The sequence below is a fragment of the Ruditapes philippinarum genome, unplaced genomic scaffold (assembly GCF_026571515.1).
Source record: "Ruditapes philippinarum isolate M1 unplaced genomic scaffold, ASM2657151v2 ctg10192_1_1_1_1, whole genome shotgun sequence".
NCBI classification, from domain to species: Eukaryota; Metazoa; Mollusca; class Bivalvia; order Venerida; family Veneridae; genus Ruditapes; species Ruditapes philippinarum.
Window position 1 is genome coordinate 21,099 of NW_026856454.1, and position 16,040 is coordinate 37,138.

A 16,040-nucleotide genomic window follows, 5' to 3' on the forward strand; every position below is an offset into this window, starting at 1 on the left:
TAGCTGGGGTGGGAGTGGTTTTTCGTCGAACTACCAGTTCATCGAACTGATCTTATATAATAACACAGGTAGTGGTTTCGGCAACTTAATTTATATAGTGAACAATAGCTATTGTATAATGGGCACGTCAATTATCGCGGGTCATAATGTGTGGTTTATCACACCTTTTCATGCAATTAAAGACAAGATATTGAAAATTTAAACCTATTATTTATTCTTTTCTTTGGCATAATAATGATATTTACATAAAAGCATAACACAATACAAAAGAACAACATCATAGAAATATATATGGGTCATTCTAGATTTTTTTGAAAACACAATAAAAGTTGACAAATCAAGTCAACATTGAAAAAGACAGTCATACTTACAGTTTTCAAAGATTATCTACATTGATCTTGCTGTCATTTTAATCAACAACGAGAAATAAACTACTTTACGTCATATTCCTCCATGTTTTATTACCAGACCAAATACAAACTTCATTACCGTAATGCAATTTTGGCCAAGATTTAAAGAAATATTAATGGATTAAAATCTACAAAAATGCTTGCAAATGAAGCAAGTTATATTAAAAAGCGGGTCTGAAAAAGAATAAAATACTTTTTTTCGGTAGGTGAGAAAATATAGTTGAAAAATTGAAGATTGGTTACTTTTTGACAAAAATGTATAATAACACATTTGTTAGTGGTCTTGAGCAGGTGCATGGCACCTATAAATCTCTATAGACTAATGAAATATATTACAAGCAGAGATCTGCCAAGAATTTGAAAGTACTGGGCCCTGGGCCCACTTGGTCTGAAAATGATGGGCCATTTTTACCAAAGTATGGGCCTTGGGAAAATAAGTAAACATTGACCAAAATAACTGTTAAAAAGTTTGTAGATACATGTAATTGAATTTCCCCGGTAATAAAACTTAAATCATATTTTATGACAAGTGGTTCACTTATAATTCAGTACTTTACCAATAATTAAAAATTATGCCTACATGGTAACTTTCTAACTAATATTAATTGCAGGCAAAAATGAAAATATTTTTTTAATGGCTGCTCAAAAATTTGATATGCAAAATTTATTCACATAATTGCTGGTTCTTACTTGTAATGTCTTATATTGTGCATTATCCATTTAATTGTTCCTACTTTGCACAAAAATGTCCCTTATCAATGTATATTGACGAATTTTATTGCCCCTTGTATGCCTCTTTGTAGACAGCATACATCAAAGACATTTGCCGACAGACCTTTTGATCATGAAAAAAGTCATGCACAATGTTTCTCTGATTGGTTAATCACCCTGTCAAACATTCTGATGACGAAATATACATCTTTTTTTACACTTCATCAGCCAAAACTTGCGTGAACTTGAGTGACCTTAGGGTTGATCAAGTTGAACACCTGTCAGATTATACTGTAACTTACAGCATTTCTTAAAATAGCAACACTATTTTTTTTCAGTTACCGATAATCATTTTAAATATTAAGTTGTTGTATAATTTGTTTGTTTGTTTTATTGGATTAAATTTACGGTAGTAGAAATGAGTATCTGTGTGGGAAAGGGATTATGAGAAGAAATGCGGTAAGTAGATAACATGGACAAAAAGCTATAGGGGAATGGATAAAACTAAAAGAATATGCGTAATTACAGGAGCATGGGTAACAATGTTGCTGTTGGTACCAGTTTTGACTGGATGACTAAATAACCCAGCAGACAGTTTTGTTTTCTTATAAGTCTGGCACAGATTTTAGATGCGCCCATGGCCCTTTGCTGCCGATTTTCCTGCGCCATTCTCATTTTTTTAGCGCCAATGGCGCAAAATCGCGTCCTCGGCAGATCTCTGTACAAGTAATCATAAAATGTTAAACTGACTCGTTTATAATCCGAATTAAACTATCTGATTAAAATTTATGCAGTGTTACGGAAGTGAAAATGTGTTACGGTAATGAATGCTTCGTTATGGAAATGATATACATGTAACAATAACACATTTTTATTAACACGTCATAACTATTTAATTTCAGTTAAGAACATTTCATAATCAAAAGCAGCAATCTGAACAGTTTGATTTTTACAAGTCCATTTCTGCCTCAATCGCTCGCCAAACGTCAGGGTGAACCTGGCAATGTCTCCCCGTCACCTTCTCTGGGGGCCCGTCAAGAAGTGTGACCACTTTCTTCTTTTCGTACCATAGAATATCCGGTATAAGAGGCCAGAAAAAACGATTTTGACCAATCTTGTGCATAACCTGAAATATAAAATACCAAATATATCAATTTAGACGTTATAGCTCTTGAAAATATGAATTTTTATCTTAATGAAGGATATTACGTTCAATAGTTCAAGAAAAACGAAATAAAAATAAACAAAACAACAATTGTAAAGGTCGTTTTAGTTTTAATCTGATAATGCAAGGAAAACAACATAATATATGCTTTAGATAAAGAATATACCTTAACTTCAACGTCATTTTCATCCACGTCTAATATCTCTCCTGGATATGGCAACCCATCATACTCTACCACAGCCCAAAGCCCTATAAGGTCCTCATCTACAACTATCACTTTAGTGAGATATCCCGATAATGTCTCCTTTAAAAAAAATTCAAATAACTTAAAATGACTGGAATTTCCAAGGGCAACAGAATAAAAGGCATCAATCTTAATATATAACTTATCACTTATTATTATGATGGTGTGGTGATCCCCTGATTAAAAGCTGTCAGAAAGAAAGTAATTTATCAATAATGCAATAATTATAATGTGATAATGCAAATTGATTTCTAGAAATTTGAAGCGCGCAAATGACATTGTTTTATGGTTTACTATGTGTGTGCAGCTTTTGGTTCTTTATATTATATTTATCGACTTTAATAGTTCACAACAATGATGAATTTTAAATTGCACTTTAATGGCGCAGCGCAGGCGTTGTCTTGATCTCCTTTATGACTATCTTGTCTCCGCGCTTCTTTGTCAATAATTGCAAAATAAATATAGAAATTTTATAGGATATTGCCGTCAATAGTAACGAGCGCTATTATAATCCGTAATATACGTTGCTGTCTAGGTATACGGGAGATATTTCTCTGAGATAGATATAACCCTCAGTTTGTACATAGGCCTATATGTATCTCATTCAGACTATATATTATCCCGTATACCAAATGACATAAAGTCAAGAAACCTGTCATACGATGCTTAAGACTATATAATTCAAGATATTTAATTACCTTTATAGTATTTTCAGGAATCTGATTCGTCGTTATGCAGTTTAAATCGTCACATGAAGACTTTTCTAGTATCTTGTCCTAGAATAAAAAAGTAACAAACATACAAATCTCTATAAATACTGTTATATGTCTTAAATTTCAATTTATATTATTTTACAGCGATAGCCAGGAAGCATTACAAACAAATTCAAATTGATAATAAAGTTAGCTACACCATCTTTACGACAAAACCGCTTGTAATAATTATAACTATTCTAAAAGTTTCGTCGTTTATCATTGTATACTACCTTGTCAAACACAGTCATAACTGGCTTAAAACAGCTGCATCCATTTACATTAAGTCGATTGCAGAAACAGGACAGCTCTCTAGCATACACAATACCAGGGTTGGTCGCCGTCACCTTGAATCACAAACAAAAAAAAACTGTTATTAAATTATTATTAAACCAGATATATTACATCGTTTATTACTATCACAATATAGCTCAATTTCATTACAACATAAACACTTTAATTACAAATAAAAGTATGTTAAAAGATTTGAGCATGTGTTGTTACAAAACCATGGCTTTTTCAAGTTAATGAATTATTCGTGTATGGTTTGTATTTTAATGACAATTGATAATCATAAATTGAAAACTTTAAGTGGGTATTGTTTTATTTTGTAATGAACTATAATATAATTTATATCTATTTGAAAAGATAGTTTTGATAATTGAGATCCAGATTACAAAAATAATTCATACCTGATGAATTCTCATTGTTTGAGGAACAGCTTTTATATTTGCTGCCGTTGGTATTTCTATTGCCATTATATCAGACTCTGTGACTTCAAACACGTGAATAGATGAATCTTTAAGGGCATTTTTTAGGTCTGCTGCGCACTTTATATCATGACCAGCTAGCACATGACGATCACCTGTTCGCTTCACTACCGCCCCGATTCCATCTGCCGCCCCTTTACCGTGACCAGCTTCAAGGAAATTCCATGTGCCACTTTGGAAGCCAAAGTCAAATATCTTTGTGGAAAACAAGAACATATTTGTCTTATTCCTATATTGTGTAGTTGGGCCATCCGATAGAAAATGTATTATTGTCTGTCCATGTTCTGATGGCTTCAAACAATCAAATATAGGATATAAGTGACCCCATATTCCCGCTGGACTGTGTAAAAGACAATCTGAGACAGTTGCAAATGGCCATAATTTTTCTTTTGTGTAAGCAATTCCAGTATGAATACTTATTTGCCTTTGAGACGCACCAAAATGCATACTTTGAATTTCTGATTGTAACTTGCAATTGTAATTTTCACTGAAGTCCATATGGATAAAAATTTCTTGTTCAGTCATATTGTCTTTCAAAAATGCCATAGCTTTGTATTGATGTCTGATGTTAAAGATATGTCTAGCCGCCCTTTCCACCTCTTTATTTACTTCGGAATCTAACGTTTCGAGTGTACCACTTTCTACCTCTCTGATTACTTGTGTTAACATTGTCTTTTTTTCTGTTTCGATGCGCCTATTTTTCCACATACGCCACTTAACCTGTTTCCCCATGTCTATTGCATTGCTTTTTGGTACTTTGCTCTCTTTACAATTTTTACATTCACGATACATGCATTCTTTAATGTCAAGGGAATTTTTACACGTGACCGTCTTAACAATATCATCTACATTTTGACTGGTATACATGTTTTCAGCATATGCCGTTACGAGCTTGAAGGCTAGATTTTCATGAATTTTGCACAGGCATGTTTCTCTGTCCTTGGCTGTGGGTGGCCGAATCCAAAATGGGCGAAGTTTACAAAACAAACTATATGAAATATTCCTTTTGCCTATTTCTGAGTTAAACTTTTTTATTTAAGGGGTTTATATCATTTATTAAGGAGCCCGGACTGGGTTTTTTTTTTTCCCTTTTTTTGTTTTTTTTTTTTTTTTTTTGTCACTTTAACAGGGGAGTTATATCCTCTCGAAAAAATTCTGCACATTAAGCTTTACCTTTTTGGCTTTTATTTTAAAACTTTTCTGGCAGAAGATTTATCATTCATTTGATGAGTTAAACCCAAAACCCCCTTCGTTTCGAAAATTTTCTAATTTGTACTTTTTAAAAAGACGGGTAGCAAAATAAAAAAATTGAAATTTTTTCTCTTCTTTTCTTATCTTAGTCATTCTATATTTTTCCTTCAAAAAGCCGCTATAACGGTAAAAAAAGTAAAAGAGGGCCCTTTTTCCCTCCGTCATGGCCTTTGATTATTTCATCTTCATCTTCTTTATTTTTATAATACTTTTTCTTCTGTCTCTGCCATCTTTTCTTATACTTTTCCTTTAGCCTTTCTTCTTTTTTTAAAGCCACACGCAGTCTGAAGATTTCCCTATACGCTTTAGACCTATCTTTCCTAACCTTCTTTCTTCCTAGCTGTCTGGCAACTTGTTGTTGATAATTTACTTGTTCCTGCCTTGCATCTGGGGACGTTGGTGGCGTAAGTGCGTTTTCAATAGCTCCTAGTATTTTCTTTTTTCTGTTATAATATTCATTCGAACTTTGCCTCCACTGTTTTCGTTTGGTTCTCTGTTCTCTATTTGTCATATCTTTTATTGACCTCACAACTCCTCTTTTCTTCTTTTGTTGATACCTCTCTCTTTCTTTTCTTTTATACTCTTCATGTTTACTTGGACTGTCTCTTTGCCTCTGCCTCCATCTTGCTACTCTTTCGGCATTAGACATTTTCCCTCCTGTTCTACCAACCATTCTACAAACTGTTTTCTTCTAAGAAGTATCAAATCTTTCAGCCTATCAATTCTTAATTGCAGATATAAGATGCGCTGGGTCAATTTATTGCTTAATTCTCTTTCAGGTTCTTGCAGAGCACAAAGCTTTTTTTCCAACTTGCCAAGAATAATGTCTAAACCATCGATTTCTAATCGTGTTTCTACAATTTTAAAAATTGTTTTCATTTAGTTACTATTAACAAGTTGTTTATATTATATATTTATAAATGGAAAAAATGAGACATACATTGTATTGATTAAATAGAATATGTATTTTCATGATCCGTATTTTCACCGTCAAAACTATTTTTTCAAATACTTTTTTTAAAATTACTTTCGGTATTTCAACTGGTGTCTTCAATACGTGCAGCTCTTTCAAATTCCAATGTCAAAAAAGAGAGATAAATGTATATAATACACTGAAAATCAAGTTTTATTTTTCTATAAATACAGGAATTATTCTCATCGTGTGGTATAAAATGATCAATCGATTTCGATGCTACCGCCACTCATAAAGTATTTATTTTCTTACCAATAAATGAAAAAAAACCTGCATTTATAGAAAAAAACTTGAATATCACCCATTTATTTCTTTCGAAATAAAATAATAAAATAATTCTATATCTATCTATTTATCACATCTATTGGTATTTTGTCCGCTTTGTATATTGTGTTGCAAATTTTTTAAATTTGGCATGTAGAATCTAAACGTATTAGATCTATCTATTTTGTATTAGACATGTTAGAGAAGAGATTGTTTTATATATTGCTTAAAGGATTTTAAACATTATAATGACATGTTAGATAATTTTAATTCTGTGAATTCATGTTTTCTTATTTTAATTAATATGTCTTTGTTTAACAACATTTATCACAATGTATCATCTATATTTGTTTAAGTTTAACTAAATTTCAACATAGTTATTAAAGATGCAAATATACTATCAGTTCCGTAACACTATTATCAACTCCGTAATGATTTTTCATGTTACGGTAATGAGGATTACGGAGATGAGATTATTCCAGTATTTTCTCTAAACCACACTGTAAACTGTGTAAATCAAGAATGTTTTTCTGTTACAAAGGTTATTAACATGGCTGGAAGCGTATGCCGATATATCAATGACTGTGTTTAAAACCATTTATTTTTCATAAGATATACGGAATTGAAAATAAGAAAGCATACGCTTAAATAAAATTCACTCACCAGAAACGTATTCGTCCGCCATGACATATCTTCTCGCCAGATCTACCGCCTTTTGAATTTTCCCGCGGTATCAACTTTATGTGACGTCACATCATGACGAAAGTAAAAATGTTGCGAAAATCTCCTGCCTTTTCTAACATTATTACGGGAATGATAAAAAACTTAGGAACATGATTCAAAGTTAGATTTTGTTTTGTTTTCGTGTAGCCATTGTTTATTTGTATGTAAATCTTTAACTGATTGTCTATTGGGACGGTCAGGGAACACTAAAACCGAGGCTTAAGCGCGACGGTACCGGTTTCATTTTACTAAATAAATAAAAGGCTGTGTTTTGGGACATTTCCATATTACGATATCTGGTCAAAGATGTGTTCACTACATAACATTTATAACGCAGTTTTGACATTTTTCTTAAATGCAATGCTTTTGAATATGTATGTCTGATCACATTGTAAGATATATTAGCAATAGATAGATTATATGCATCAGAAAAACACCTATTTATGGCCGGGGACATTGGTTTCTAAAAAAAAGTAGAATTAACCATATACATATAAAAGTACAACCTGAAAAAAACCTAAAGAGTCAACATTTACACAAATTACATTTCACACAAGTTTATTTTTATAATATAGGTCAAACTATATACACAAATAGTGAAAGCTGAATAAATTGCTTTTAATCGGGATAAAATTGATATATATACAGTCAAAACTGTCTGCAGCCAGCCAAGGGATGCAGTCATTTTGGCTGCTTAAGACAGGTGGCTGCTGAATGGAGGATCCAGTTTTTATCCCAATTAATTATTCATTTAAATATCTTCGTAAAATAAATCTAATTTAAGTATAAATAAACCAGTCTGATTCATCATCATCATCATCAGTTTTTTACCACTTACAAACGTATGCCATTAATAGTTTAACATGTACACACTCCTTCCAACATAAAGCTTTACATGAATGTAACACAGAAAAACAAATGCACTCACGATTTATTATGTCAATAATTGAAACTAATTTTCCCATAAAAATATCTTCTTGCACAATACATGTAACTTAAAATGCGTAATATTTCTTAACAAAAAATAAGACAGTTTCTTTTTCTAACTTTTGATCAACAGAATATTGTGTACACGTCATCTAAGTGTCGGCACTTCCTTTGATGTTCCAGAACTACAGGTTTGTAAACATCAAAGATTCTTTTGAAGAGCCCGCTAGTTACCCCTTAGAGGTCATCTAGTGTGTAACTTAATGGGTGTGATTTAACAATGACATCATTATATTTATGCAATTTTATTTTCACACATGGATCAAGTTTTTCATGAATTTATGACTGAGGAATTTAGACAATCGGCGATGTAATTCATTTTCATTTCTTTGGTAAGTACCATGTATGCACCAAATTTTTCTGAATCGGGATAAACTGATAAAAAGGAAAACAAATCAAAATATTTCTTTCCGCCATCAACAATGCATTTTTTCTTCTTTTTTATTTCTTAAAATCGGTAAATTGAAAAATAAAGCTAGCTAGTAATTCAAAAGAACGAATTGCAAGTGCGTGGAGACGTTCCAAACGTTTGTAACTACGACACGGATGAACAATTATGCAAATTCATTCTTGAAATGTTGTAGTTTGTGCTAATATCTAGCCTGACAAGTAGCTTTTGTTAATCCGTGACACGTGTCATCCTTACAAATAAATGACAAAAGATTGTCTGGCCGTTTCACTTGGCTGACCGCTTAAGATGACCGAGTTTAAGATTCGGGAAGCATTTTAGGTGACTGTTGACCGCGGACAGCAGGTGACCGTTGAACACATGTATAAAATAGAGTGGTTTTCGTGGGGAGCGTCACAAAATGGCCGTTAAGGTCAGGTGACCGCTGAAAAGAAGTGATCCTTAGTACAGGTTTGACTGTACACAGAAAAAAAATAAAGCTTGAAATTAAGTTATACATGTAATATGATTAGTGTTTACAGCTTAACTAATCGGCTGATAAGACAAACAAACTTTCTCTGTCATCAATTATAAACAATTGATTTATTTCGTAAACCAAGCCCTAACTAAACATTTAATTTTGCAAACAAAATAATATTGTTTTTTTTTTTTGGTAATTTATTCTTGACTCAAAAATAATTTATCGAATAACGAAAAAATCATTATCAAAATAAGTATAATAAACAAACTTCTACAATATATTATATTCATTAATGATTTGTCATAATTTAATTATAACAAAACATTGATGATAAAATCATTATATATATATGAACCACGTCTACTTTGCCTTTAATTACTATATAACTTAAATTCGACGAAACCACTTTCGCACCTCTTAATAGATTAAGTTCGCCGAATCGGTAGTTCACGAAACCACCATAATTAGCTAGCTGTACCTCATAACCTGGGGTTGAGCTGTATGGACCTAATTTAAGTTTTTAAGTGGCTAGCTGTACGGGCCTGTCCTAGCCAAAAGTTCTAGCCATATGGAGTCACGTCCGTCTAGCCCATATGCACTGTTTGCTCTAGTTGTACGGCATTTTTTCAATAATAAATCAAATTACAGTCATTTAAGATTTTGAATTTACTGGTCCAAATTCCAGTTTAGAATTTATTCTACTATATATTTAACTAAAATTTACGCTGGCCCGAAACTAATTTTCACTGGCCATGGGCCACCGGGCAAGTGATAAATTCGATGACTGAAATTATGATGAAGTCAGTAACTTGCATGTCTTATAAATATAGATTTTATTACACTTTCCCAAAGAATGAACATGTCCTGATATTATGACAAGATATCGGATATCTGTCAGAAATAAATTCATCTTTAATTAAAGAGTTTTTGTGTGCCGATGGAAATTCTGTGTTATTTACAAGTTGTAATTATTAAAGATACTATGTCATACTCAAAATTGACCATTTTTATTGCCCTTAAGTCCAAAAGTGCCTGTGGCAATTTAATGTGCTGCCTCTATATCCACAATTAGGAGTGATTATGCTGAACCCAAATTCATAGCTGATGGTTACATTTTGGTCGTACAGTATCCTTGTTTCTAATAACAGGGTTTGTAATATTTTTCATAGTGGGGAATTTTTAATTATCCCCCGCCGAAAAATTTCGGCGGAGGATATAGAAATAGTCTCCGTCCGTCCGACCTTCCGTCCGTCCGTCCGTCCTTCCGTCCGACATTTTTGTCCGGAGCATATCTCTAAAAGTATTTGAGGTATCACCTTGAAACTTCATAGGTGGATAGACCTCATTGAGGAGGAGTGCAGTGCACAAGAATGATAACTCTACCTTGCATGATTTTTGAGTTATTGCCCTTTGTTATTTTTCAAAATTGATTTTTGTCCAGAGCATAACTCCAAAAGCTTATGAGATATTAACATGAAACTTCATAGGTGCATAGATCTCACTCAGGAGGTGTGCAGTGCACAAGAATGATAACTCTACCTTTCATAATTTTTGAGTTATTGCCCTTTGTTATTTTTCATACCTAATTTTTCACCTGAGTGGAGCATAACTCAAAAAGTGTTTGAGATATCAACATGAAATGTCATAGGTGGATAGATCTTATTGAGGAGGAATGTTTGTGTGCAAGAATGATAACTCTTCCCTATACAATTTTTGAGTTATTGCCCTTTGTTTTTTTCTATGTTATTTTGTCCAGAGCTTATCTCAAAAAGTATTTGAGGTATCAACTTGAAACTTCAAAGGTGGATGGATCTCATTGAGGAGGAGTGCAGTGCTTAAGAATGATAACTCTACCCTGCATTATTTTTGAGTTATTGCCCTTTGTTATTTTTCAAAATTAATTTTTGTCCAGAGCATAACTCAAAAAGCCTTTGAGATATCAAAATGAAACTTCATAGGTGCATAGATCTCACTCAGGAGGTGTGCACTGCACAAGAATGATGACTCTACCTTTTATAATTTTTGAGTTATTGCCCTTTGTTCTTTTTCATACTTAATTTTTCAATTCAATTTTTTTCTCAAAAAGTATTTGAGGTATCAACTTGAAACTTCATAGGTGGATAGATTTTACTGAGGAGGGATGCAGCACACAAGAATTATTCCGCTCTACTACATATACATTCTTCCAATGAGCAAACACATTCGGCGGGGGATGGCCATGTTGACATGGCTCTTGTTCTGATTGAAATAGCCCCTCAAAACAATAATTATATGAGAAAACAGGGTATGTGTCATTTCAAAACAGCTTGCTGTTCTACCGGCATCATTAATATCAAAGTTGTGGTGACATTTAGCATTCATGGTAAGAATTTGAATGACTGACAAGTCATTTTGTTGAATGAAGAGTCTGCAACAAAATTCAAGGCTTCTGCATAACATGTTTGAGCAGGAGACATAAACATTGTAAATCTAATCTTCAATGCCGAAAACTTCCCTCGCATATTTCCACGTCAACATTTTGGTCACACACCACTGTTAAGTTGATGACAAAGGGCCAGGTGATAGTTTGATTTGTAATATACATTGTACAATGAATAAAAAAAAATAGCAACTCTTTGGTGCTTCTTATTTAAGTTGATGTGTTAGTATTTGAAACACTGCTCCACCCTATTCCAACTAGTTAAGCTTGTCAAAGAGACATCAAGATAACTTTTGGATGGGCATTGTCTTTTTTTCATTGGTTTGATGGTGCAAAAAAGTCTTAAAAATGGGTCAAAAAAATTCTTGTGTGTTTTACCTTACCATACAATATTGTGTTAATTTTCAGATATATACGCCTATATGGATTGAAGTTTTCAAAAGAGGATCATGTAAATTTTATCCATTTACTGTATGAGCTGACAGTCATTCCTGACCTGGAGATGTCTCTGGTCTCAAAGTTTGCTCAACAACTCTCCGGTCTTCTCAAGTAAGTTTGTATTCACATATAAATATTACCTGTGTCCTAGCAAGTATGATATTGGTATTAGTAATTACTGGTCTCAATTTGCTTTCAGGAATGCCTTTATAATGTGCATTTGTCAAATTTCACTACAGGTGTATCAACTCCAGTATAAACAAGCCTTGTGCATGAAATAAGATACAAAGGGGCATAAGAGGCTTTCCTCTATCAGTAAAGTTTGAAAATTGCGATCCATGACTTTGTAGTGTCAGAATGACTTAAATACATGTACATGTAACAGGAAGTATGAAATCTAAATTGAGTGATATACTGGCAAAAGATATCTCATATATTTTATACCAGGGCTCACACTGGCTCAAATAAAATAATAGCCAATAATTTTAACTTAAAAAAATAATAGCCAAAAGTTCAGCGGACTATTCACGAATTAGCGATTAACAACATAAGCAGTTGATTAAATAAACATTACATTTATATCTTTCAGTTTTATAAGGATTCTCAAATAAACTGATACATTTGTGTATATTGATAACTACCTTTTTTTAAAAATAGAACCACAACTTTAATTGTTATTATAGAACAGAATAAAAACGTTATAATTAGTATAATTACTGTATAACAATAATATTAAAGATTCATTATAACTTTACATAATGCTGTTATCAGACAACTTTTTTTGTTTGTTCTAATCAAATTTTGTCAGCTATAAAATTACCACTGTCAATTTCACACAGAACTGGAGCATAGGCACTTGGTTTTGGGATAAAAAGCCTTTTGAAGGGTTTGTAGAGCTAATTATTACTAAAAAAATAATATAAATAGTAATATCGGAAAAATGTCAAATTTAGAATCGAGACATCTACGTTAAAAAATCGTTACATTCAATCAAATTTGAGCTCTACAAACCCTTCAAAAGGCTTTTTATCCCGAAACCAAGTGCCTATGAACTGGAGTAGATCTAGGTCATATTAGCCTATAGAAATAACACAAGTTTGCAAACTCATTCACAGAATGCAGCCTTTTTTCTGAATAATTTACTGAAAAATATCATCATCACCAATGTAATACATATTTTCTGCCATAGTAGTAAAGATTTTTAAACAGAACATAGCTTAATTCACCTTTAAATAAATATCAAAATTATCGGTGTCGCGAAAATATGTGACAATCGGATTTTTCCTGTTTTCTTGAGAAATATTCACAATTTTGGTTGTTGTGCAAATAGTTGTTTAGAATTTAATACTTTTAAATATTTTACCATTGTTTTCCACTGGCGATTTAGTCAAGTAGCTTAAAAAAAAAATCAAAATTTGCAATTACTGGAATTCACGGTAAATTTTGGGTAAGTCAATATCCAGTTTATCAATTTTAAAACGATTTTTGTGGCTAATTGACGGATATTTGATGGCTATTATAAATGCTGGACAATATCTTTAAAGTACTTATACAATTATACATCTCGCATGTATTTTATCACCTCGGGCAATATAGTTAGCAGCACGTGACCGGTAAAAAGTTGACACTCAATTAAATGCACCCCGCTGGTGTTAATTGGGACTACTGCATTCATTATCGATTTTTACACCTTATATAAACACTGTTGGAAGTAAAAAATAATCGCCAGATTTTGTAGCCAAAATGCAAAAATAATCGCCAACCTTATAAAATAATCGCAAATGGCGACTATGGCGACCGACAGCGTGAGCCCTGTTATACTCTGCTTAGATTTTGTGCTTAGTTGTCAAGATATTTAAAAAATGCCATTTGTCAATTTTACATGTATTACAAATAAGTCACACTGTATCAATAAAGTAAACTCTTGTTGATGGTCAGAGTTTTCTTACCATGTGTGCATTGCATAGTTTTGTATGATTGCAAAGATTTAAAAATGTTCCATGATGATAAAAAAAGATACATTTAATGATGCATTAGGGTTGAAAAAGGAGTAGTTTAAGTCCAGAGATGTTGCAGTACATTATAAAATTTACAATTTTTATGGTATTTAATAACAGTATCATATTTCAGAAAGAAGAAGTTGTTGTTTAGAGATGACCTGACTCTTCAATGGAAACCACTTTATAAATTGTTAGAGTCTGTTCTGTACTCACAATATGAGCAGCATGGCCTTCAGCTGTTTCCAGGGTAATGTACAGCCATTTTGTTTTGCTATGATATGTTTTCATAACTTTATTTATGTTTTTATTGTCAATCATGTTTTGGATTGTCAATACACAGGTGGTGGGCTTTTATCCTGACTTGAATGATTTGTCTGAATTGTACATTTGTACATTCAGTCACTTGCTTAGAAAGCTTTAAAAAATACATGTATAAATGCATGTTCATCTCTATAATTATTAATATTTGCATTCTACATGGAATAATACAAAAATATAGTTTCCATTGTACAAGTTTTTGATTCAACAGTCCATTTAATGTATATGTCACTGTTTACTTATAAGGCAATACCAATTGCTTTTTCTTACGAAAACTTAAACAAAAAATGGCGTATCTGATTAAAAAAAAAGAAGAGAAGAATGATGACAAAACAGAATTATTTTGTAACTTCATGTATATTTCGTTATTTGTATTGCAGGAAATTAAGGATCTTAAGATGAAAATGTTATCATTATTTCCTGTTCCATGATAAAGTAATTGATTTTCTAGAAAATTGTAGTTTTCTTAAGTTGTTTGCATACAAAACGAACATTCTTAAAGTTATGTTATCTTATTTATCAAGTGACTGTTAATTATCTTACATGATATAAGAGTGTTGTATTAATATAAACACCCACATCTCAACTTGCTAATATCAAGTATGTTTAAATTTCAGAAATATTGAGTCTGTTTTGAAGAATCTTGTGCGAGACTGTAGAACGTAAGTTATCTTGAGATTAATCATTATAAACCACAGTATTTTTGGGAACATACATGTAAAACATACCCTTTAGATTGAGAATTTTATGCTCTTTGCTCATATGAAAAATACAAGATTACAATGTAGCATTAATTTGGTCTCGCATTATAATTTACTTCATCTTGAGTGTGTTAGTTTACGTTCTAAGCTAATTACTCGGCCTAGTATCCTTTTCATATTTTCTGGTTTTCCCAAATATAATATAATATGTTATATAATATATTATATATACAAAATGTATTATGTTTTATTATGTTTTTGTCTTGGAAGTTCCGTTTAGGGACTTTTGTCTGAGAATGGGAAAAAAACTTCCATATAAAATGTGCCCAAAAAAATCCTTCATGATATATAAGAACTGATGCGTTATACGATGTATATACAAAATATTGTACAACAAAGACTATCTTTAAGTTTCTACAGGCAATTTATATCCATGCCTTTTTAGCTCGACTTTTCTATGAAAAGGGGAGCTATCCTACTCGCCCCGGCGTCGGCGTCGGCGTTAGCGTTAGCGTTGGCGTCACACCTTGGTTAAGTTTTTCGTACCACCCCACTTTATTTCAGAAGTATTACAAGTATGGCTTTGAAACTTACCATACTTGTTCACCATCATAACCTCCATCTACAGACAAGAGTACATAACTCTGTCAAGGTTTTTGACAGAATTATGGCCCTTTTTTGACTTAGAAAGTGTATTGAGCTTGGTTAAGTTTTTTTGTACCACCTCACTTTATTTCAAAACCATTGGAGGTATTGCTTTGAAACTGACCATACTTGTTTACCATCACGACCTTCATCAACAGACAGAGGACATAACTCTGTCAAGGTTTTTGACAGAATTATGCCCCTTTTTGACTTAGAAAATACATTGAATATGGGTAAAATCCACTTATTGCCTTAACCCTTTGAGATATTGCTTTGAAACTTTTAATGCTATTTCACATCATTACCCCCATCTGTACGCAAGAGAAGGTAACTCTGTCAAGGATTTGTTTTAAAAATTAAGGCCTTTTATCGACTTAGAATCTTGGTTAAGTTTTTTGTA

The 16,040-nt window shown here is 32.4% G+C and overlaps 3 protein-coding genes across 3 annotated transcripts in view; 1 reads left to right on the forward strand and 2 right to left on the reverse strand.

Moving 5' to 3' along the window:
• Positions 1–1,848: 1,848 nt before the first annotated feature.
• LOC132746584 (uncharacterized) lies at positions 1,849–5,077 on the reverse strand. The gene is made up of 5 exons (XM_060735783.1): positions 3,975–5,077; positions 3,516–3,629; positions 3,229–3,306; positions 2,453–2,590; positions 1,849–2,247 (listed from the first exon to the last, which is right to left on the reverse strand). The coding sequence occupies exons 1-5, from the start codon at positions 4,917–4,919 to the stop codon at positions 2,071–2,073; spliced, it is 1,452 nt and encodes a 483-aa protein (XP_060591766.1). The 5' UTR covers positions 4,920–5,077; the 3' UTR covers positions 1,849–2,070.
• A 344-nt stretch (positions 5,078–5,421) lies between these two features.
• Positions 5,422–5,976, reverse strand: LOC132746586 (golgin subfamily A member 6-like protein 6). Its single transcript, XM_060735785.1, has one exon. It carries the CDS (start codon positions 5,974–5,976, stop codon positions 5,422–5,424), a length of 555 nt encoding a protein of 184 aa, XP_060591768.1.
• A 5,369-nt stretch (positions 5,977–11,345) lies between these two features.
• The window catches only part of LOC132746585 (proteasome activator complex subunit 4B-like), a 55,864-nt gene continuing 51,169 nt past the window's right edge, over positions 11,346–16,040 (forward strand). The window contains exons 1-4 of the mRNA XM_060735784.1: positions 11,346–11,403; positions 11,898–12,087; positions 14,107–14,223; positions 14,912–14,956. Of these exons, the coding sequence (XP_060591767.1) occupies positions 11,346–11,403; positions 11,898–12,087; positions 14,107–14,223; positions 14,912–14,956 (410 nt within the window). The remainder of the gene's footprint in view (positions 11,404–11,897; positions 12,088–14,106; positions 14,224–14,911; positions 14,957–16,040) is intronic.